Consider the following 21,472-nt stretch of genomic DNA (forward strand, 5'->3'; position numbering starts at 1 on the left):
AGGAGAGGAGAGAAGGCCAGGGCCCGAGTGCTTTGAGCAAAGGATGGTGATTTTGTGTTTGAGCCATCCATCTCCGGTGGCTCCCTTCCCTAGGACAGGGATTGTCCTTCATGATTGCATTGTCTCGTCTCCGCAACAATCGCCTCGAAACATGGTAGTGACATAGATCTGTACGCGAGAGCTCGTTGGCAAGATGAATCTATCTTCCGGCTGATACTGAACAGACCTGCGAGATCTTAGTTGACAAGCAACCACCACTCTGTCTCATCATGCCTGCAAGACACGTGCTTCATCGGCAGATTGAGATATGATCATTTCCACCGGGAAGCCCACCTTATCATGTCAACGTCAAGTCCATGGACACGCATCCACGACTCAAGGAAAGCTTGCAAGACAATCGGTGCCACAACAGAACATCGAAGATGATTCCCGACATGCCTTTCATGATCACCCCGCTTTGATCTTCTCGACTCTTCAGCGGAAGAGCTCCAACAAACTGCCTCATTCGAATGCCTGAAATCCAAGCAATTGCGGAACTTTCGTGGCCATGGGGTGTATATAAATAGACCGACGGTCATTCCCCTCTCCGGTTCAACCCAACACCCCCCATTCCAACACACACCATCGCAACCGACCCCGTTACCTCGGCTTCAACCCTCTGTACACAGAAAGATACTCACAATGTCTTCCAACAAGGCTGTCCTGTCCGCAAACCCCTACACCGAAGTACACACGGCCCCCAGCCGCTGCATCTGCACCGCGGAGTCCAAGACCGGGAACTACTGGGACGACGAGCCCCTCCGGGCACAAATCCTCAAGGCCCAGGAAAACCAGCGGAAGGAGTGGTGGATCCCCCGGCCCGGGCATTCCCTGGACCTGTGGGCGCAGCTGCTCTGCGACACGTTCGGGCTGGCGGGCGACGGAGAGGTCCTGCCCGACGAGCTCGACGACACGCTGCCCGCGAACGTGGTGGCGGCGGAGATCTACAACGCGCGGTACCCGTTGACCGGGATCGTGCGGTACTTCCGGCTCTCGGAGTGCGTCCAGAGGCCCCTCTGCCGCTTGACGGACTGTGCGCTCGTGGTGATCGATCTGGTCCCCGGGAACCATTCGGAGCTGGTGCGGGAGGCGTTCCCCGAGCGCGCGAGGACGCTGGATCGTCTCATCCGGAGCAGCACCCACAAGGAGGAGGAGACCGAGAAGCTAGACAAGGAGGAGCACGAAGTGGAGAAGGAGCCGGTGAAGTCGTTCGTCGAATACCCCTTCATCCGCGTCTTCTGCGCCTGGGGCGACAAGGAGCGCCTGGACCCGTCGCTGGACGAGGTCAAGGAACTCGTCGCCCAGATGGGGATGACGGACGAAGCGCGCAAGACGTGCCGGGCGTTCTTGCTTGCCAAGTGCTCCAGGGTCGGCGTCTATACGTGGGATCGGAGTGTGGTTCAAGACCGCCCGACGAAGGATCCCGCCTCGCTGCCCCTGCGCACCCACCCGGAGCAAGGGGATGATCCCTTCCTTTGCCTGGTGGATGACCGTGAGCGGGTGTCAAAGATCGTGCAGCAGCTGGCGAGGGAGGTGCGTGCGATCTGTAAGCTGGCGGCATTCTGGTGAGTCCTCTTTTCCGAGGGCTTTTCCTGTTTCTGTCTTTCCTGGCTGTCGATTACTGTAGCTTTTGCTCCAATCCATGTGATTATAGTCATGACTTTTCTTCCTATCTCCGTTTCTTTCTCTTGTCTTTTTCTTCCTTTCATTCTGCTGTCTGTTAGAACTCACTCGTGTTGGATGTTCTTAAGATTCTCCCTTCCTCTTCCTCTTTTTCTTCCTCTTTTTCTTTGTACAGTGCCTGGAGCGTTCCTCATGACTGGACGTTGCTCCGCGTCGAAGGTCCCTTCAATTCTCGCTACCACAGCTGATGTGAAAACAGGTTGACGTAGCTGGGGGTGTAAATCATCATGCTTGCATCGTCCCAGACAAGAGTCTTTGCTATGCGAATCTGCACGGAGACGCCTACAAGACATGCTTTGTTTTCAAGCCAGCCGTGACCGATAGCTTTCAGGGCTGCTTCTGGAGGTTTGGCTAGAAGCCACTGAGGCTCAAGCACTTGGATCCCAGCTCATCTGAGCCATGAGGCGTAATATTTCCAATCCCTGCTGGAACATTATTCCAAGGAAAATAAAGGCGAGGGCATTGCTGGTCTTTTCGCTGCGAACTACTTGCGATCAGATAGCGGCAGGCCCGAAAGTAGTCCGCATCCGGATGCGCCCGGAATTGCTCGGCTCGACGCACCAGGCAATGCAATTCCAGCTGCCTGCCTTGTTCCATGGTCTTTTCTCCCAATACCGTAAACAAGGACATTACCCCACCTTTGAACACCTTCTGAGTGACGGATCATAAGTCAATAATCCCATTCCTGTTGCACTGCTGGAGTGTCGTCATGGCGGACCGCGGCTCCCCAAGCCCAGATCCTCTGTGCTGGGAAGCGTTGCGGCGTGCATTAGACCTCTGCATTGTACTTATGCACCTCCCAATTTTCCCTGCAATAACAGCACGGCATCTGATCCATGGAAGGGAGATAAGCGAGAGGCAAGATGCACCCTCCAAACTGGCAAAAGTACCAGATGAGGGGAAACGAGCTGTTTTGGGCCATGTGCTTCTAACCCTGGCCATAAGCGGGCCGGCTATAGAGACGATCACCCTGTCACTCCGAAGCTTACGGTCGCATTGTTGTCTGGACTTATTGATCACGTAGACTGAAGAGATATAGAATGCTCGCCACTGTGGCGGTCTTGCTTTTGAAGCTCAATTGCTGTTTTGCCCGTTCTTTTCCGAGCCATCAGGGCTGATGCAGGGTGGGCTCATGTGGGTTGTATATCTTGCAGCAGCTCCGCAGGCGGGATCGCAACAGCATATGGGGTGATGCAGTGGATGCAGTAAGATGGCTCCACGTCAACCACGCCCATACGAGGACCCCCGGCCAGTATCTGTTCCCCGACCGTGTTCAACACTATAGAATCCGACCGCTGATAGGGTGCAACGAGTCGAACCATCTCGTAACCGAAGGACAGAAAACCTGCCAGAATCCCGACCGATGCGGCCGAAGGGAAAACCCCCCAGCTCCCAAAGAGGACTAGCGCCGAACGTGGCCAGCCCTGACGACGTCATGGACTTCCGGCCAGATTCGGTCGATGATGCATTAGTGAGGGAGGGAGGGAGTGCGTGAGGGAGTGCCTTTACCCTCAGACCATACCACCCTTCTTATAAAGATGAGAAGGACACAGCTGTCACGCAGAAGGAGGTTTTTCTCCGTCACCTAAATCCTCATTCCCAATTTACTCACATCCTCTCACAATGCCCTCCGACGAGCTGAGCATCTCGGCCTACGGTGCCGCCCGCTCCACCATCAAGGGCGAGCCCCTCGATGCGGAGGAGATCCGCAAGACTGATGCCTATTTCCGTGCCAGCTTGTACCTGTGCCTGGGCATGCTCTACCTCCGGGATAACGTCCTGCTACGAGAACCGTTGAAGAAGGAACACCTCAAGGCCCGTCTCCTCGGCCACTGGGGGTCCGACGCCGGCCAATCCTTCACCTGGATTCACATGAACCGCTTGATCAAGAAGTATGACTTGGATGTCCTGTTCGTCTCCGGACCGGGCCACGGTGCCCCTGGGATCCTCTCCCAGTCGTACCTGGAGGGCGTCTACTCCGAGGTCTACCCAGACAAGTCCGAGGACGTGGTGGGCATGCAGAAGTTCTTCAAGCAGTTCTCCTTCCCCGGCGGGATCGGCAGCCACGCCACCCCGGAGACACCTGGCAGTCTGCACGAGGGCGGGGAGCTGGGCTACTCGATCTCGCACGCCTTCGGGACCGTCTTCGACAACCCCAACCTCATCACGCTGACCATGGTGGGCGACGGCGAGGCCGAGACGGGCCCGCTGGCGACCAGCTGGCACAGCACCAAGTTCCTGAACCCGATCACCGACGGCGCGGTGCTGCCGGTGCTGCACCTGAACGGCTACAAGATCAACAACCCGACGCTGCTGGCGCGCATCAGCCACGACGAGCTGTCCTCCCTCTTCTACGGCTACGGCTGGACCCCCTACTTCGTCGAGGGCAGCGACCGCGAGAGCATGCACCAGGCCATGGCCGCCACGCTGGAGCACTGCGTGCTGGAGATCCGCAAGTTCCAGCAGCAGGCGCGCGAGTCTGGCAAGCCTTTCCGGCCGCGCTGGCCGCTGATCGTCCTGCGCACTCCCAAGGGCTGGAGCGCGCCCCGCGAGATCGACGGCAAGCTTCTCGAGGGCTTCTGGCGCGCCCACCAGATCCCTATCACCGACGTGCTGACCAACCCCGCCCACCTCAAGGTGCTCGAGGACTGGATGAAGAGCTACGGCCCGGAGCAGGTCTTCGACAAGGAGGGCAGGCTGATCCCCGAGCTGAAGGCGCTCGCGCCCACGGGCCACGCCCGCATGAGCGCCAACCCCGTCGGCAACGGCGGCCTGCTGCGACGCCCGCTTGACCTGCCGGACTTCCGCCAGTACGCGCTGGCCGACATCGAGCCGGGCGTCTCGGTGCGCGGCAGCATGGTCAACATGGCCAAGTTCCTGCGCGACGTCGTGGGCCGCAACCTGACCAACTTCCGCGTGTTCGGGCCGGACGAGACCGAGTCCAACAAGCTGGCGGAGATCTACAAGGCCGGCAAGAAGGTGTGGCTGGCGGACTACTTCGAGGAGGACAACGACGGCGGCAACCTGGCGATGCAGGGCCGGGTGATGGAGATGCTCAGCGAGCACACCTGCGAGGGCTGGCTGGAGGGGTACGTGCTGTCGGGCCGCCACGGGCTGCTGAACAGCTACGAGCCGTTCATCCACATCATCGACTCGATGGTCAACCAGCACTGCAAGTGGATCGAGAAGTGCCTGGAGGTGGAATGGCGGGCGAAGGTGGCGTCGCTGAACATCCTGCTGACGGCGACGGTGTGGCGGCAGGACCACAACGGGTTCACGCACCAGGACCCCGGGTTCCTGGACGTGGTCGCCAACAAGAGCCCCGAGGTGGTGCGCATCTACCTGCCGCCGGACGGCAACACCCTGCTGTCGGTGACGGACCACTGCCTGCGCAGCGCCAACTACGTGAACGTGATCGTCGCCGACAAGCAGGACCACATCCAGTTCCTGGACATGGACGAGGCCATCGCGCACTGCACGAAGGGGCTGGGGATCTGGAACTGGGCCAGCAACGACCAGGGCCACGAGCCCGACGTCGTCATGGCCTGCTGCGGCGACGTGCCCACGCACGAGGCCCTGGCCGCCACCGCGCTGCTCCGCGAGCACGTCCCCCAGCTGAAGGTGCGCTTCGTGAACGTGGTCGACCTCTTCCGGCTGATCTCCAAGATCCACCACCCGCACGGCATGTCCGACCGCATGTGGAAGTCCATCTTCACCGACGACAAGCCCATCATCTTCAACTTCCACTCCTACCCGTGGCTCATCCACCGGCTGACCTACAAACGCCCGGGGCAGCAGAACATCCGCGTGCGCGGGTACCGCGAGAAGGGCAACATCGACACGCCGTTCGAATTGGCGGTGCGCAACAACACCGACCGCTACAGTCTGGCCATCGACGCCATCGACCACGCCCAGTCGCTGGGGAACACGGCGGCGGGCGTGCGCGAGAAGCTGCTGAACATGCAGCTGCTCGCGAAGCAGAAGGCGTTCGACGACGGGTTGGATCCGGACTACATTCGCAATTGGACGTGGCAGTGGCCGAAGAAGAAGTCGGAGGGTGTCTAGTCTAGCCCAGCTTCCCTGCTCCCTGTTACCCTAACCCACGCCCAACGACCACGACCTTTCCTTTAATGAATGCGCAGTGGTATCAAACAAGTCAGTTCAATGCGATACCGGAGTCTAGTACAATCTAATGAACCTCACAAAAACAATCTTCATGCCTCGTAACTCATAAACCCCATCAATTATCCGTAAACCGTAAACCAACCCCCTCAACAATCCCCTCCCCGGAAGACGCTACAGCGGAACCGCCAACACCCCCGAATACGCACACTGCATCTTGATATACTCCGTCGTGCGGTTCCGGCACACCCAGTGCGCATCCGTGGAAGCGTCCAACCGCACCTCCCCTTGCTCGACCAGCGCACTGGAATTGGTCGTCTGCACGCGCAGCGTGAACCGGTCGATGTGGCTGCCCAGTCCCTCGGGGAAGCTGACCTCGTAGGCGGGATTGTAGCATTTCACGGTCGTGGCGACGGGGACGGGTTGGGTAGGGTGCCTTTTGGGAAGTGAACATTAGCGGGGGAAGAGGAAGAGGGGCTTTTTGGGGAAAGGGGAGGGGAACGCACCAGTTCACGTTGCAGATGGTGGGCGGAGAGTCGGTGTTGGGGTCGGTGAGGGTCATGTTGAAGAGGCCGAAGTCGAGGTCGGAGAGGGTGCGGGCGGTGAGGGCGGTGATTTGGAGGGGTTGGAGGGATTCTCGCGGGACAGTGGGGAAGGCGGTGGTGGTGGTTGCGATGAGGAAGGTGGTGAGGAGGGTAGGGAGTTGCATTTTGGTGGTTTTTTGTTGTTGTTGTTGTTGTTAGAAGTAGAAGCAGAAGTAGAAGTTAGGTAGATTAAATGGGTAAGCGTATCTGGATTGTTTGGTAGTGAGTGCTTGATGGAGTTGAGTTCTGATAGAGCAGTAATTTGGGCATCCAGCACACTTTATAACCAGTCAACCGTACCCCATCACAGAAAGGTGGGCAACAAAATGAGACAATCCCCGCCAGTCAAAGGGTCTGACAGGATGATTGTTGTGTTGGGTGGCTGGGAGAGCTTTTGATTCAACGAGGCTGAGCCGCCGATCCGATCGGCCGCCGACTCCCGATCGTCAGGGTTTGGGCGGCTGTCACTGGCTGGCTATTCTTAGCCTCCGCCCCCTGATTTCCACCCGTTTGATGAAGAACAGCGCTGCCTGTTGATGTAAACAGCAAGTTTGTCCTCTCGTGGTGCTAGGCACTTCTTAATACATATACACGTATTGATGTGTTGACACAAAATGGAGCTGTAGCCGCGCAAGAACAGACTAGGAGTACGTGTTTGGAGCAGTCAGCCACCTCAAGCTTAAAGTACGGAGTAGTGTGGTTGCATAAGTTGCATAAGCCTTTGCTGCAACCTACGCTTCTCAGCATCAAGACCCTGGTGCCCGGCTGCTGCCGCGCCTCGTTTGCTTGCAAGCCATCGCCCCATTCACCCCACCTCGACCCTATAGTAGTTCTTTGAGCGGGTCTATCCTTGTCATAGCTGCAGGCCTTATTTCCACCCATTCACTGACAGGGAAGAACGGTTTACGGGAAATCTCTACAAAGATCGATCAGCTTGAGCAGCTCCAGCTACGCTGTCATGCAACTAATACAATAACTCAGAGTCCACAACTTCAATGACTAATTTGGCATTGGCGGAGATGGTCACATAGTACAGAGAGGTAAATCAAAGAGCCTAGCAGGCAGTGTGGAGGAACACCAACCAATACATCCGGAATGATCTATACATTATCATCAACTGGCACGGACAGGGGTATGCTTACATAGTGACCCGCATCAATTCCTGTCACATGGTATACACAATCTGCTATGATAAATAATCACATCTTGTATTATACGCACGCAGCGACTGCTGCGAACTGCTCGGCCGATCTACCCGTCAGCTTATCTCAGCCCAGCCTCAAGAGCTGGAGGCTGGAGTCATACCGCATAGCCTCTAGCCCCTAGTCCGGGGATGTGTTGGTTCATCGAGCTTTGTCAGTGGGTCATGGAAGAGTGCCGCTTGCTTGTTTCTCACTGCCTCTGTATTGTAGCTTGCCGTTGGTCGCTTTTTCCTGCAGCGGAGATCATCTCACGGACAAGGATTGCTTGATTGACCCTCCGCACAGCCTCTTTGGGCTCATATTGATACTCTGGAATATCACAGTTGGAGAGTGAGTTTTCCTGAGTGGCCTCACTGCATAATGTGTTACTGCTAGCAGCATGGCTTCGCGACTTCCACTTACTCATGGTAGGCCTCTCTTGACATTTGGTAAACTGCTCCTCTCGTTGTATATCTGCCTGTCCAGTTGCACCTTTGTTTAACGCGCTCGTTCTGAGGATTGCAACTAATAAGCACGGGAGTAGACTCTCCCCAAGAATCGTAATCATTGATAACGATCACACGAAAGTCTGGGGATTGCCAGTTATGGAGCTAGCCACAAGCACTGTTGGCAGTGCGCTGGTCAGTAAGATCCAGAAGACTAGACATACAAGGACTGTAAGGAATTTTGAAAACGCAAAAAGGCTGTCTTTCTTCTTTCAAACAAGAGTAATCCAGGAATTCATCGGCAATGGATCGAAACCACAGAAATGTGCGGCAGCAAGTGGTATATGCACGCTTGAGAAGCAGTTTTTGGCATCCTTCAATAACTTGTTATTAAGCGGGGTCTGTGAACTACATCTGTTATGAGAGGACTGTCATTCACAAAATGCATATACCGCTAAATCCCTACAGTGAATGCACTGGATTCTATACCAGGAAAAAGTTGGATTTGCCGGAGAGCTTCCTTTTCTTTACTATTATCTCTTTCAACCACTGATCCTTACAACCTAACCATCCTTATAAATACTCCCATACATCCTTTCCCATGTCTCCCACCGATGCAACTTCAACCTGGCACTGAAGTTCATCAAATCACGGATACAACAACTGGCTAGTTCAACCACGATCTGGCCACCCACGGCAGCAACATGTCGACAGCCTCTACCGATGTGCCAGGCGATCCCATGCCAACCTTCAGGATCCCGCCTCCGCCAATGTCTGCAAGCGCGTTCTGGAGCACCCCGGTGATCAAAGACGCCGTGGCTATCACAACTCGGACCCGGAGGGTGTGCAAGATGGAGGAGACTGCGGAGATGTGGCGAAGGATCTTGACGGTACGTTTCGATGACTGGAGTCTCGCTGTTAGCCCCGTCAATAGTCCGCTGACCGAGCCTCCAGATAGCCCCGACCTGTCCGAGTTGGATGATGATGACATGGATGAAGACGGTATGAGCTCAGGCTCGGACATCCCGTTCCAGCCTTCTCTGACCCTTCTTCCTTACCCGATCCCAACACCACCGCCATCCTTATATCCCTTCGGAGCACGCAGTGGCTTACTGAACTGGCCCACGGCTGGGGGGTTGAGCATGAACCTCCCAGCAGCAGCGATCACGCAGCGCAGCGACTCTGTCAACACCGCCAGCAGCAGTGGATCGGACATCCCTTTCGCGGCTCCTCGCAGTTCACTCGCGTATATGCCGTCCTTGTTCGTACGCCAGTACCTGGAGGCTGCAAGGACGGGCACACGAGTTGGGCCTACCAAACGGACCCCGACCCGCCCTGCTGCCAACGCCCACAACCCACGACGTCCACTGCTGCCGTATACACCCCTAGACCCATACTGGGACCTGGGACCGCCCACGCAGATCCCACGTCAAAATGTCTCCGAGCTGCGTTCGACAGCGAGCCACGAGAAAGGCACACGGCGCAACGATGCCAGCACCCAGACGGCAGGCCCTGCGCACCCCCAACATACCGTGCTACCACACGGTCCCGCAACCGGGCCCTGCGATAGCGAGAAACCCACAGTCTCGACCGCAAGCTGTGCGCCTCCAATCGTAGACGACGAGCTGGGCACCGCCATGTACTCCCCGGATGGCACAGAGAGGGACCCCAACGGCCCATCGCCAACACCATCTTCCTCAACCAACCAAGAGGAAACCTCAGACCCCTACAGCGCCGCCTCCCCCACGCTGCACTCCCCCTCCCCACCTCCCCCTCCACCCTGGGAAATCACCGATCCCGCCCTCATCCCCAACTACACCCTGATCGAGACCACACACGCCTGCCAGACGCCATTGCCCACGCAGATGCTGACCCTGGTCCTCACCCGCACCCTGCCGGGCGACCACCCACTCCCGTTCCTGCTCCTCTACTGCCTCCCGGGATTCGGCCCGGACGCGGAGCACGACGAAGCCCTGATGATCGAGTGGCGCGATGTGAAGGAGCACGCGCTGCACGAGATCTCGGAACTGGTCGACCGGTACACGGATCCGCTTCCGGATCTCGGCGAGCGGCAGCGCGCGCGAACGCGGCTCCTGGCGAATCTGCACTTCGGGATCGCCACGGGGTCGAGCGTGCGCATGTACGACTTCGATCGCGGCGATGACGGCGTGTTTCTGCTCGAGGAGTGCGCGTGGGCGAAGCAGGATGGGCCGCGGTTGAATGTGCGGGAGACCTCGCTGGCGTTTTTGAACCTGGTGGATTGCATTGCGGGGTGGGGGTAGCTGCGCTGCACCTTGGATTGGGGATGTGCTGTCGGGTGGGTTTGACTTGACATGAATATTTACAGAAGGAAAAAAAAAAATAAACAAAAACAATTGCCTAGCTCCGCTGGGTCAGATTACCTCTATCATGATTTCGTCTCTCTCTCCGCTCCCAAGTCAATTATACTGACCCGGAGCCATCCAAAATTCTAATTTTAGAAGTCCACAAGATATGTCGTGAATGATATACACAGAATACAAACCCAACTCCCCCTCTATACCGCCAAAGAGATCTAGCAAGCGGAACCCAAACTATTCCTTGACCGAACCGGACTGCGCCCCTGCAACCCGGACCCCTCCGACTCAATCTGCCTCACCACCGTCGTCATCGTGCCCGTGGTCCCGGTCTCCGCGCCCGCGACACACTCATCCCAGCCCTGCGGCGTGGTGACAAACGCACTGGTGGCACTGGTGTTCGACAAGGGATCGGCACCAATCAAACTCGGGCCCTTGGCGATCTGCACCAACCGCCCCAGGATCGCATACTCCAGCTTCAGCTTGATACTATACGCGACGGGCTTGAACATGACCTGCAGGGCATAGTACCCGGCATACTCGATGGCGACCACCGCGAGATCCAGCACGAGGATCACGACATTGATGACCAGCAACTGCGCCAGGAGGAGCCTTCGCGGGCGCTCCGGCCGCAGCCGCAGCATCTTGATCGTCTCGTACACGTAGATCCCGGACAGCAGGGCCTCCTGCACGCAGAAGGCGACCAGCTGGATGCGCTCCATGATATTGTAGCCGGACTGCCAGCGCGGGGAGCCGCCCAGCGCGCCGTAGAGTGTCACGGTCGTCGGGATGTGGAAGAGGATCGCGTCGACGATGATGCCCCCCAGGATCCAGTTCAGAAGCTTCGGGCGCTGGAGCATCAGGTGCAGCCGCGACCAGAGCACCAGCGAGTGGCCCGTCACCATGCAGTACCAGGTGAGCACGATCAGGGTCACCGAGATGTAGCGCGAGACGTCTGGCGCGAAGAGAAACAATGTGTAGCCCAGCACGTGCGGGATCAGGCTGAAGCTCGTGATGAATAGACTCCAGAAGTAGCAGCCCCGATAGGAGTGGAAGGTCGTCAGGCATAGGATCACCAGCTCGATCGCGTTGTACCAGGTGATCGCCGAGAAGGCGCTGATCACGTATTTCTGGACCGTGTCGCCCGGCGTCACGGCGCTGAAGCTGCCTTCATTGTGGGTGGCGCGGTCGAAGGCGGACATTGCATTTCATTGTATGTGTGTGTCTGGGTGTTTCAGGTCGTGGGAAGGGCGGTGCGCATGGTGGTGGGATGCAGGTGCCCAGCTAGAGTGATTGGGTGTGGTGGTGGTGGTGGTGGTGGTGGTAGTGGTGAAGACAGCTGTGAAGAAGATAGGGTTATGGGTCTCTCTCGTCTATACCACGCCGCTCAAGCAACCACTCCATGTTCCTGAACACGAAGCCAGCCCAAAGAAAAAAAAAAAAAACACGAGGTTCTGCAGGGATTAAAGAAGGATTTCGAAGGAATGAGAGGAAAAGAAATGCATTGGTGTTAGGGAGAGATTATGGGCCTTTTCCCCAAGAAACCTTTTTCTTTCTTTTCGCCTCCTCAACGTGGAGGAGGAGGGGAGCAAGGAACTTTGATGGTGATATTCTGACGTCGTCGACCTGGGCGAGACTCTCGCGGTCGAATCCATGGTTTGACCCCGGCCGCTCGTCCTCTTGCCCGCAATGGGGAATTCGATGGCCGCTGCGACCGGAGCCGATGCCTCTGATTGGTTCATTCTGAATTTCTGCCAAGCAGACAGTTCCAATAGTCTAGTCTACGAGGGTCAGTTTTGCGACCGTGAGGGTTAACCTCCCAACCTGCGACATCGGATGCCAATGGATTTGGCACACTACGCACGCTAGCCCTAATTCATCTCCCCCTTCCCCCCTTCCCCCTCCCCCCGCGTTCGTCCCGACTGAGACATCGTGGCTTCAGGGGCGACTGCAGGCACCGCGATCAAAGTTCCAAGTTCCTCCTCACGATCGCTCGATCGGGCATGGATCGGCCTCATGCGGGGGAAGCTGCTCGTCTGAAGCATGCCAACTAGCGACCGCCGGGTAATGCATGTCGATCGCACGCAACATCCTCTCTTGCTGATCAAGTCATGAGGTAATGCACCACGGCCGATGCTTGGCTTCCCTGCATGCTCAAATTGCGAGACTTCAGCTTGCAAAAATCGTTCATCGTGCCGGTCAACGTGAGGAATTGGTAAAATCCGCCTGCCCTTCCAAGACCTCCGACCGTGGCGTGGTACCTCAATCTCCGCGGCCGATGCATGCACTGCCTCAGCTTGTAGTTCGTCAACCCGGAGCGACGGAACCACCCCATGGATCATGGCATCTGGGTCTCTGGATCCGTCAAGGTGAGCGATTGCGGTCGTGATTCGCTGGAAGAGCTCTCCCCATCGGCGGTTCCCGGCGCGTGACAGCAAGCTTTGAGCAGATGTAGGCGAAGATGCAGGGTCTGCAGGGTCGAGCTGGCCGGTCGGCCGGTACTCGAACTTCACTTGGGGTGTTTGTAGCCGGCCCGGTGTACATTGCGGGTGAAGTCATTTCCTGCACACTGGACCTCAGTCGCGCTGCGGCTGGGTCCTGCAGTCTGGAAGCACTGAGGCGATTGCTCGTAAACTGTCAGAGGGATCCTTGGAAGATTGGACGAGCACGATGCCGTCCAAGTGCTCTCCGACCACGCCAGAGTGGTCGCCGGTCAGACTAGACTATTGGGAAGCACGACATTTGGGTCCGAGAAATATTCTATCGTGTCGTCCTCGATCTCCTCAGATAGAAATAGTCAAACACAGGCATTGTTACTCCTCGTCAATCGCCCCACTCTTCTCAACATATTATACTCTTAATTTGTTCCGCTTCGTGGCTAGATGTCTTGGCCGATCTCGCCCCCTCATCTCGATCTCTTGGCGAGATTCACATATGGAGTCAAAGGATTGTCGCTTCAAATACCTGATTCTGAGTACTCGGAGTGCAAGAAGCACATACAGGCATCATCTCATTATCTCGACGTCGAGAATTCAACCCCCAGTGTCGTGCAATAGTCACGGAGCCTAGTGAGTCATACCCAGCTAGCAAGCTCCTGGCCTAGGTCACCTCCACATTTTCTGCAGTCTTCTGACAGGTACGGTACTCCGGGCAGTCCAGCTGCGAACCATCAATCATATATTATCTGATAACTTGGTAGCCCCATGCTCTCGACTCCCAGGCCATCGCCTCAAGATGGAAGATTGGTAAGATGAGGTTCTTATAGCTATCAAGCTGCGCGAGCAGAGAAAGCCGACCACCGTACGCTCCTGACCAGGAACTCCCTCACCCAGGGGTTATGCACGGGTCATCCAATCACCTCCGCAAGAACAGCAAACAAGACCTGATTATCCACTCGGCAGCCCTCCCATTGGAACCGCGCGCTGCGATACCCGGCCCGCAGACGCAGATCCAGCTCCGAGATACTGAGATTCTTCGTGTTGCAACTCATGACCAGCTCGAGGGCCACCGCGCACACGGTCGTGTCTTCCTCGTTGTCCGTTGGGGACACTGCTTGCAATGCCATTCCGGGGATGCGCTGCTCAGGGCAGAGCCTAGATCCAGGGACCGGGGCGACTTCGCGGGGTAATGGGAAATAGCTTGCATCCAGCAGCGAGACACCATCGACTTGCTCGGTGAACGCAGAGGATGATGGATAGGAGACGCGGACTGGGGCTGTGTCTTCCGGGCTTGCGGTCTCGGCTGGTCTTGCGCACTTCTCAACCGCGTTAAACATGATCTCTGACGGAGATGGTGGGCAAGGAGGTAATGGGTTGGCGTGTGTGTCGGAGGCGGTGCGCGCGTTCAGAGTGCCGTTCTTCATACCAAGACTGGATAAGTCCAGAGAAGAAACCCGATCATCAACTATCCGTTCCAAGCTGCTCTGGTGGTCGTCCTCCATTTGCCCCGGGAGTCTGGATACCAGATCGTCGTCAACGTCCAAAGGATCATGGAGGAAAGCCTTGAGCCGTTCGTTCTCCTGGAGCAGCTCATTCGCCAGGGACTGCAGTCTCCGAACCTCCCGCGACGTGGTATTCTCGAGGGATGCCAGCCTGCGCTCGAGATCCGTCACATAGTCGCGTTTACGCTGTCGGCAACGACGCTGGTTGTTGCGGACGCGCGTCAAGTCTTCTTCCTAGCTAGCTGGTTAGGCATTTGCCTACCGTACTAATACGGAATAGCCATGACAGAAGCATGGGACTTTCACACCTTGGTCTTGCGTTTAATGCGTGGCATGGTCGTGGACGGTAGTGTCGAATCAAGTCACTCCACGTTCGTTTATTGTGAAGCATCAGACAGATGACGATCTTCTGGGTACGATGAAAGGAGAAAGAGTGGAATAGCTGTAGTCTAGATGTTATTAATCGGTCGGATAGCAAGTGGCGTGGCTTGCTTATCATTGGTGAATAAAGCTCCTTGGGTTGCGGGGGCGGGGGGAAATCAATCCACTTCCACTCCATTGAAAGTGGTGACATACCACTTTTCACCGCCCCGTCTACCTTGGCTTTGTTGTGCCCAAACTGATGACATACCAGGTATACAAGAATTCACCGATTCCAACAGAGGTCACCAATTATACTAAGCAGTAACTGTCGTCACATGGGCCATATCAGATCGATTATTAATGCAGAGGACAACCGTTTAGTGCTCTCGCGGTGGATATAAAAATGGTTGAGCGCCCCGGTCTGCATCCCGCTACCATGCTGAACCTACAACAACACCTCTTCTCAGTAACACACCATCCACTTGTATCGGAAATCCTCCTACAATATGGCTGGAGACATCTACAATCTGGTCCAGTCCCGCTATGGCGACATCGCCAACCGGAGTACTGCCGGCCAGCGTGGCAAAGAAGAAGACATCGCTAGGGCATTCGGCTACAGCGCGGAAGACCTCAGTATCCTGCCTGAGAAAACCAATCTAGGTCTCAGCTGTGGGAATCCCGTGGGGTTCGCTAATGTAAAAGAGGTATGGCCTCCCATCCTGGCTCTGCCGCCACAACAGCAAGAAACTAGATTTTTGACAAACACTATAACAGGGCGAGACAGTCCTGGACCTCGGCAGCGGTAGCGGCATTGATGTCCTCCTGGCCGCTCGGAAGGTTGGCCCCAGGGGGCAGGTCATCGGGGTGGACATGACGAAAGTGAGTATACCGCCGAGCGCTTCCTTCCCACAAAGACAAAGCTAATGGAATTCGAGCAAAGAGTATGATCGAGCTCGCCGAAAAGAACATCCAAAGGGCAGGACTGTCCAATGCCAGGATCATCGACGCAAAGATCACCTCCATTCCGCTGCCCGACGCCAGCGTGGACTGCATCATCAGCAACTGCGTGATCAACCTGGTCCCGGCGGTCGACAAACCCGCTGTGTTCAGGGAGATCGCTCGACTCCTGAAGCCCGGGGGCAGAGTGGCAGTCAGCGACATCTTGGCTAGAAAGCCTCTGCCGGATCACATCACTCAAGACATGGCGCTGTACGTGGGGTGTGTGGCTGGTGCGAGTCTGGTTGAGAAGTACGAAGAATACCTTGGGCGGGCCGGCTTTGAAGGTAGGTATCCCATCGATACGAAAAGCCTCGTGTACTAATTTTGGAGGAGGTGTTTTGATTGTGGACACAAAGTCGGATCTCAATGTCTATAAAGAGTCTTCGAATTTGCCCCAGGGCTCGGGCTGCGGCTCGTGTTGCGGCGGTGGATGCGGGACCGAGACCGCCAGTGCCATAACCGACCTGGATTTCAATGAGTGGGTTGGTCAGTCTGCCCTTCTCTCAATCCTTGCTATGATTAATACAATACTAACTATGTGCCTAGGCTCATTCCAGATCTACGCCATCAAGGCCTAGGGCCGCTCAGTTGGCTCATATTCGTTTTCGGGAGAGGTAGCCGCGGAAAGAATGCTGAAGAGAACGGTTCCTCGATGTGTATGACGCAAGAATAAGATTATCCAGCGTCCGGTTGAGATTTTGTCGTTCTGATTTCATTCTTCATCCAGTAGTCGAAATATATCCATGTTCCGCACCATGCAGTTGGTGTCCGACTGGCACCCGAGTTCTGACCGTATGTTCCGCGCATCGTAGTAGCTGCGCATAGACTGGATGATCCCGGCAGCGGTTTCGCATGGAGTAGACTGCCCTGCGCTCTGATACCTACTTGTCGGAGACGACTCGGAGCTATCGTAACAGAAATCATCGAGAGTAGCAGGCAGCTCTCTGCCCAAAGGTTGACCATCGGACAAGGCCCTCTGCTGGTGGGTTGCGGGGCTCGACGGTGCTAAAGTGCTCGTGGTTTTCCCCGACGGGTCTGTGTTATTCGGGCTTGATACACTTCGTAAAGAAACCCCGTCACTACCTAAAGTGGAAGGCAAGCATTTTCTCGCCGGCGATCGCGCTTCGCTAACCGCTTCTGGGCGACATGCTGGAGGATTAAGATGAGTCGACTGTCCGGTCAAATACGCCTGGACCTGCTGGTCTGAAACACCGCGGAGTCTCAGGAGCGACCGGAGATGAGCGTTTTCTATGGCCAGCTTACGCCCCGCAGCTTGCACTTCTTGTGTGGCTTGGACTCCGAGGCGCTCAAAGCTGCGCAGGCGTTGCTCAAGATCCTGGAGGTATTCTTTACGGCGTGCGCGCGACCGCCGTTGGTTGTCACGAATGCGCTGCAAGGATGACAATTGCGCTGTCTGGCATTCGGTCAGTCCTATTGTGATATAAAGACAGAACCCACCCTGGTTCGCATGGAAATACTGACTGGGGCTGTCATTTCTTTCGTTTATTTGCAGGTGGGTCTTCCTCGTGTCGGGTAGCCCGATTGAGATATATTTATCGAGTATATAAATTTCGCTTCACAACATTTGTTTCACTAGCGGGAGCAAAGAAAGACAGGAATCAAAACCAAGTCTAGGACCCTCGGGCAATCCAAAGAATAAATTTACATAGTGTGTCTAGAGTGGTTAGAAATGAGAGGCGTGGCGACGACTTACTTCGCATACTAAATTCCTTGCTGGTCTAGGCAAGTTGCGCATCAACAATGGTCCGTGGCTAATCTCCTTGAAGACTGTTTCTCCGAAGCTAGTCTGAGCCTGCTGCCCAATCATGTTGCGCCAGTGACATACTCGCCGCCGGCCCCGGCATCTGCCCATGGGTTTCAAATGTATGAGAAGGCATCAATCCACTACGTGAATAAAGTGTTGAAACATCTTGATCGGGGCCCTAAGAGTTGCTTATTCTTCGTTCTTCTGCCTCGACCCTAGGGAATAATAGAAAGAAAGTCCCCAATGATCGCCTGTCGCAGGATTCCCTTGTTACACCGATTTAGCCGACTCACTCATTCAGCGGTGCTTTTTCCGCCCCAGAATCACAACACTATGGCCTCTTCTGCAGCTGTCCCGGCAAACCCTGCGGCTCCCTTCTTCGATAGGCAACAATCGCTAGCTATTCCGGAGACCGAGGACAACTCCGACATCCGCCGCAAATACCGTCCCTTCATTCTCGAGGATGACGCCGCGGAAGACTGGGTCAACAGGCTCGAGTTGACCACCGCCATGGACATGGCGGCGCAGGCGCTGGCGAAGTCCAACGACCGGCTCAAAGTCCTGGTCCTGTACGGCAGTCTCCGTCGGCGGTCCTACTCCCGCCTCGTGGCGTTGGAAGCCAGCCGGATTCTTTTTCGACTCGGGTGCGATGTCCGCGTGTTCGATCCCGAGGGTCTGCCAGTGAAGAATGATACCGAACACAACCACCCCAAGGTGCAGGAGCTGCGGGAGCTCAGCAAATGGAGCGATGGGCATGTTTGGGTGTCTCCTGAGCAACATGGGAACCTGGTGAGTATGCCTGTTTGTCCACGTATCAAGTCATAGCAGTCACTAACAGATAAACCTGTGGCTAGACCGCCGTCTTCAAAAACCAGATCGACTGGATCCCACTCAGCACCGGAAGCGTGCGCCCCACGCAGGGTCGCACGCTGGCGATCGCACAGGTATGTGGCGGATCGCAGTCGTTTAACGCGGTCAACTCCCTGCGCATCCTCGGCCGGTGGATGCGCATGTTCACCATCCCGAACCAGTCCTCGATCCCCAAAGCCTACACCCATTTCCCGGACGAGGGGTGGCCGGGTGATCAACGGCTGCTGCCGAGCGGGAACCGCGACCGCCTGGTGGATTGCATGGAGGAGTTTGTGAAATATACCATCCTCATGCGGCCGCACCTGGAGCTGTTTGGGGACCGGTATAGTGAGCGAGAGGAGAAGCGGGCGAAGGAGGAGAGGGCCCGCGCGGAATCAGGAGTTTAGCCCTACGTGGTGCACGTTTGTACAGTACTTACATATAGAATTTCTTGACTATGTTCTTCTACTGCATGTACATAGACTACTTAGAATAGCAAATATTCTCGCCCGAGGCTGGCTATTGCTGGCACTTGCTATATCTTTATTTAACCCAGACGGAAGCATCGTATTCGTCCATCAGATCCGTGTATTCTTCCCCGGCCGCAGCCCAGCCCTTAATTCCCCCTTCCAGAACGAGACTCCGCAGCCGGGTTTCTCCTTGCTGCTCTAAGTAGTCAGCGAACCAACTGGCGGCTCGCGTGCCCCGTCCTTTCGACGAGCCTAAGTATTCAGTCAACTTCACGCTTCGCTGTGCACCATGGGGTTCGGAAGAACAGACCGCAATACCAAACAACCTCCTTGACGGGGCTCTGGCTGAGCAGGGTATAGACGGTTGGGATCGTTGGGTATAGACTCTGAGCTGGAAGGTTGATCGATCCTCGGATGGTCCCGCCCTGAAGATAAAGATAAATGTCAGCGTCAGTCTCAGGCTTCATCGTCGTGTTTTCCTGTACCTCAAAATCCGTACGGCGCAGATCGACTAATACAAAATCGCGTCCGGCTTGCCTGCCTGCGCGGAACCATTGCAAGACTTCTTCGCGACCGATGCCGACGGCTGCGCTGCGCGGTGCGGGGTAGATTGCGTGCCAGGGGAGAACGGGGGCGCTCATCCTTACTATATTGCTGTTTAGTCCAAGAATATGCGATCGTAGAAAATGTCAGTAACGGAGGAAACGTCAGGCAAGCTGGGGTCTTAGGAGCTGTGACGATGGGCGATAGCGGAGAAGCAAAATGTGTCGAAACCTCAAGGCATGAACTTTCATGCTAGGTAGGGCCTACGGTAGGTACGGAGTAGCTCTACCTGGTAAGGTAGCTGCATCGCGATGCAGTATGTCACTCGTGGAGTGTCATTGGCTAAAGGCAAGGTTGACGGCTGCACAGAGAGATCCAGGCTCAGGGCTTCAGGTGCGGGTTCAATTTTCCCATGGGTTGGCTCGGTGGGGCAAACCAGAATCCTCCCTCAGAACCAGAGCGCAGACATTTGTGCAGCCAATCAGCGAAGGGCAGTGACATTCACTTGCAGCAACCAATATTGCCCCAACATGATCATGCTGAAGTAGAAATTGTCGAGTATCAGGCACGGGGTACTAGACATATTTTAGACTCTCGTCTTTTACATCCTATGTATGACATCGCACATATTTTATATACCAGTTATAGCTGTCTAACACCTAACTTCGAATTATAGACAGCCTCGCAAACCGCATTCGTGTTCAAACCAACCCTGCCGGCACGGTCTCAGTTGGTGCATCAACAGCGATGGCTGAGCACCGTTTTCCAACGCCCGCTGACGAAGGCGCCAAACCTTTTCAGTCCAGCGACCTTGAGAAACAACAAACAGGTGCAAGCACAGTAGACTCCCCCCAGGTGAAGACGTCCGCGTTCAAGAGCCTCGGCCTGCTGGACCGTTTTCTCGCGGTGTGGATCTTCCTGGCCATGGCCATCGGCATCATCTTAGGGAACTTCGTCCCCAGCACTGGGCCTGCTCTGCAGAAAGGAAAATTTGTGGGTGTCTCGGTCCCGATCGGTAAGTCCTGTCGGTCATGACGCGTCAAGTTCTCCCGCGTCAAGCGATGATCCTAATCCCAACTCGCTAGCCGTGGGCCTCCTGGTGATGATGTACCCGATTCTCTGCAAGGTGCGCTTCGAGAGCTTGCACCGCGTCTTCAAAACCCGCGAGATCTGGATCCAGATCGGGTTCAGTATCTTCGTCAACTGGATCATTGCTCCGTTCTTCATGGTACTGTAACCCTTCACTTCCAAATCCCCAGTCTCGGCATCGCATGGCTAACAAGGGTTGTGATGTAGTTGGCACTATCCTGGGCCTTCCTCCCCGACGAACCCGAACTCCGCCAGGGACTTATCCTCGTGGGACTGGCCCGATGTATCGCCATGGTAAGTCACCCCATCCCCTCGAGACGTCATACATTTAATCCCCACTTTGCACCGTGCCAAACCCTAACAACCCCCAGGTCCTCATCTGGACCGGCCTCGCCGGCGGCGACAGCGAATACTGCGCGATTCTGGTAGCGGTCAACTCCCTCCTGCAGATGGTCCTCTTCGCGCCGCTGGGCGTCTTCTTCATCCGGATCATCAGCGGCGACCACATCGCCTTCCAATACGCCACCGCCGCGCAATCCGTTGCCGTATTTTTGGGAATCCCACTGGGCGCGGCCGTACTCACGCGGTTCGCGCTGCGCTGGGCCACCAGCCCGCGGTGGTACGACGAGGTCTTTCTGAAGTGGGCTAGCCCGTGGTCCCTGATCGGACTCCTGTTCACGATTCTCGTGCTCTTTGCCTCGCAGGGCCGGCACGTGGTGCATCAGATCGTGTCCGTGGTGCGGGTGGCGGCGCCGCTGATCGTCTACTTCGCCGTGATCTTCTTCGCGACGCTGCTCGTGGCCTACCGGCTGGGGTTCGGGTACCGGCTGGCGGCCACGCAGAGCTTCACAGCTGCCAGCAATAACTTTGAGCTGGCGATCGCGGTGGCGGTTGCGACGTTTGGGGCCGATAGTAATCAGGCGCTGGCGGCGACGGTGGGGCCGCTGGTCGAGGTGCCGGTGTTGCTGGGGCTCGTGTATGCGGTCAAGTTGGTGGCGAGGAGGGTGGGGTGGAAGGATTAGTGGTGTTATCCGGTGTTATCTGGTGTTTCACCCATAGAAGC

The 21,472-nt window shown here is 56.1% G+C and overlaps 8 protein-coding genes across 8 annotated transcripts; 5 read left to right on the plus strand and 3 right to left on the minus strand.

Annotated features, from left to right (window-relative positions):
* Positions 1-441: 441 nt before the first annotated feature.
* BO86DRAFT_2449 (uncharacterized protein) lies at positions 442-2,019 on the plus strand. The gene has a single exon (XM_025667120.1). It carries the CDS (start codon positions 682-684, stop codon positions 1,606-1,608), a length of 927 nt encoding a protein of 308 aa, XP_025533263.1. The 5' UTR covers positions 442-681; the 3' UTR covers positions 1,609-2,019.
* Positions 2,020-2,888: 869 nt separating this feature from the next.
* Positions 2,889-6,278, plus strand: BO86DRAFT_384511 (phosphoketolase family protein). Its single transcript, XM_025670903.1, has one exon. It carries the CDS (start codon positions 3,346-3,348, stop codon positions 5,785-5,787), a length of 2,442 nt encoding a protein of 813 aa, XP_025533264.1. The 5' UTR covers positions 2,889-3,345; the 3' UTR covers positions 5,788-6,278.
* A 2,481-nt stretch (positions 6,279-8,759) lies between these two features.
* BO86DRAFT_394174 (uncharacterized protein) lies at positions 8,760-10,337 on the plus strand (the record flags this gene model as incomplete). Its single annotated transcript, XM_025673175.1, has 1 exon — positions 8,760-10,337. The coding sequence occupies one exon, from the start codon at positions 8,760-8,762 to the stop codon at positions 10,335-10,337; it is 1,578 nt and encodes a 525-aa protein (XP_025533265.1).
* A 128-nt stretch (positions 10,338-10,465) lies between these two features.
* Positions 10,466-11,833, minus strand: BO86DRAFT_384512 (uncharacterized protein). The gene has a single exon (XM_025670904.1). The coding sequence runs from the start codon at positions 11,591-11,593 to the stop codon at positions 10,610-10,612; it is 984 nt and encodes a 327-aa protein (XP_025533266.1). The 5' UTR covers positions 11,594-11,833; the 3' UTR covers positions 10,466-10,609.
* Positions 11,834-13,544: 1,711 nt separating this feature from the next.
* BO86DRAFT_384513 (uncharacterized protein) lies at positions 13,545-14,680 on the minus strand. Its single transcript, XM_025670905.1, has one exon. The coding sequence runs from the start codon at positions 14,251-14,253 to the stop codon at positions 13,738-13,740; it is 516 nt and encodes a 171-aa protein (XP_025533267.1). The 5' UTR covers positions 14,254-14,680; the 3' UTR covers positions 13,545-13,737.
* Positions 14,681-14,923: 243 nt separating this feature from the next.
* Positions 14,924-18,714, plus strand: BO86DRAFT_444378 (arsenic resistance protein ArsH; the record flags this gene model as incomplete). The annotated part of the gene is made up of 5 exons (XM_025676375.1): positions 14,924-15,398; positions 15,469-15,573; positions 15,659-15,914; positions 17,808-18,247; positions 18,313-18,714. Exons 1-5 carry the CDS (start codon positions 15,201-15,203, stop codon positions 18,712-18,714), a joined length of 1,401 nt encoding a protein of 466 aa, XP_025533268.1. The 5' UTR covers positions 14,924-15,200.
* A 136-nt stretch (positions 18,715-18,850) lies between these two features.
* Positions 18,851-19,610, minus strand: BO86DRAFT_444379 (putative arsenate reductase (Arc2); the record flags this gene model as incomplete). The annotated part of the gene is made up of 3 exons (XM_025676376.1): positions 19,263-19,610; positions 19,088-19,202; positions 18,851-19,029 (listed from the first exon to the last, which is right to left on the minus strand). The coding sequence occupies exons 1-3, from the start codon at positions 19,416-19,418 to the stop codon at positions 18,851-18,853; spliced, it is 450 nt and encodes a 149-aa protein (XP_025533269.1). The 5' UTR covers positions 19,419-19,610.
* A 366-nt stretch (positions 19,611-19,976) lies between these two features.
* BO86DRAFT_351109 (arsenic resistance protein) lies at positions 19,977-21,431 on the plus strand (the record flags this gene model as incomplete). Its single annotated transcript, XM_025669413.1, has 4 exons — positions 19,977-20,335; positions 20,406-20,548; positions 20,617-20,703; positions 20,781-21,431. Exons 1-4 carry the CDS (start codon positions 20,068-20,070, stop codon positions 21,429-21,431), a joined length of 1,149 nt encoding a protein of 382 aa, XP_025533270.1. The 5' UTR covers positions 19,977-20,067.
* Positions 21,432-21,472: the final 41 nt, after the last annotated feature.

Source organism: Aspergillus japonicus (genome assembly GCF_003184785.1).
Source record: "Aspergillus japonicus CBS 114.51 unplaced genomic scaffold BO86scaffold_1, whole genome shotgun sequence".
Classification (NCBI taxonomy): Eukaryota; Fungi; Ascomycota; class Eurotiomycetes; order Eurotiales; family Aspergillaceae; genus Aspergillus; species Aspergillus japonicus.

What these genes read in the sequence shown, in the direction of transcription:
- BO86DRAFT_2449 (XM_025667120.1), top strand. Translation starts at nt 682, where the DNA reads ATGTCTTCCAACAAGGCTGTCCTGTCCGCAAACCCCTACACCGAAGTA.
- BO86DRAFT_384511 (XM_025670903.1), top strand. Translation starts at nt 3,346, where the DNA reads ATGCCCTCCGACGAGCTGAGCATCTCGGCCTACGGTGCCGCCCGCTCC.
- BO86DRAFT_384512 (XM_025670904.1), bottom strand. Translation starts at nt 11,593, where the DNA reads ATGTCCGCCTTCGACCGCGCCACCCACAATGAAGGCAGCTTCAGCGCC.
- BO86DRAFT_384513 (XM_025670905.1), bottom strand. Translation starts at nt 14,253, where the DNA reads ATGAAGAACGGCACTCTGAACGCGCGCACCGCCTCCGACACACACGCC.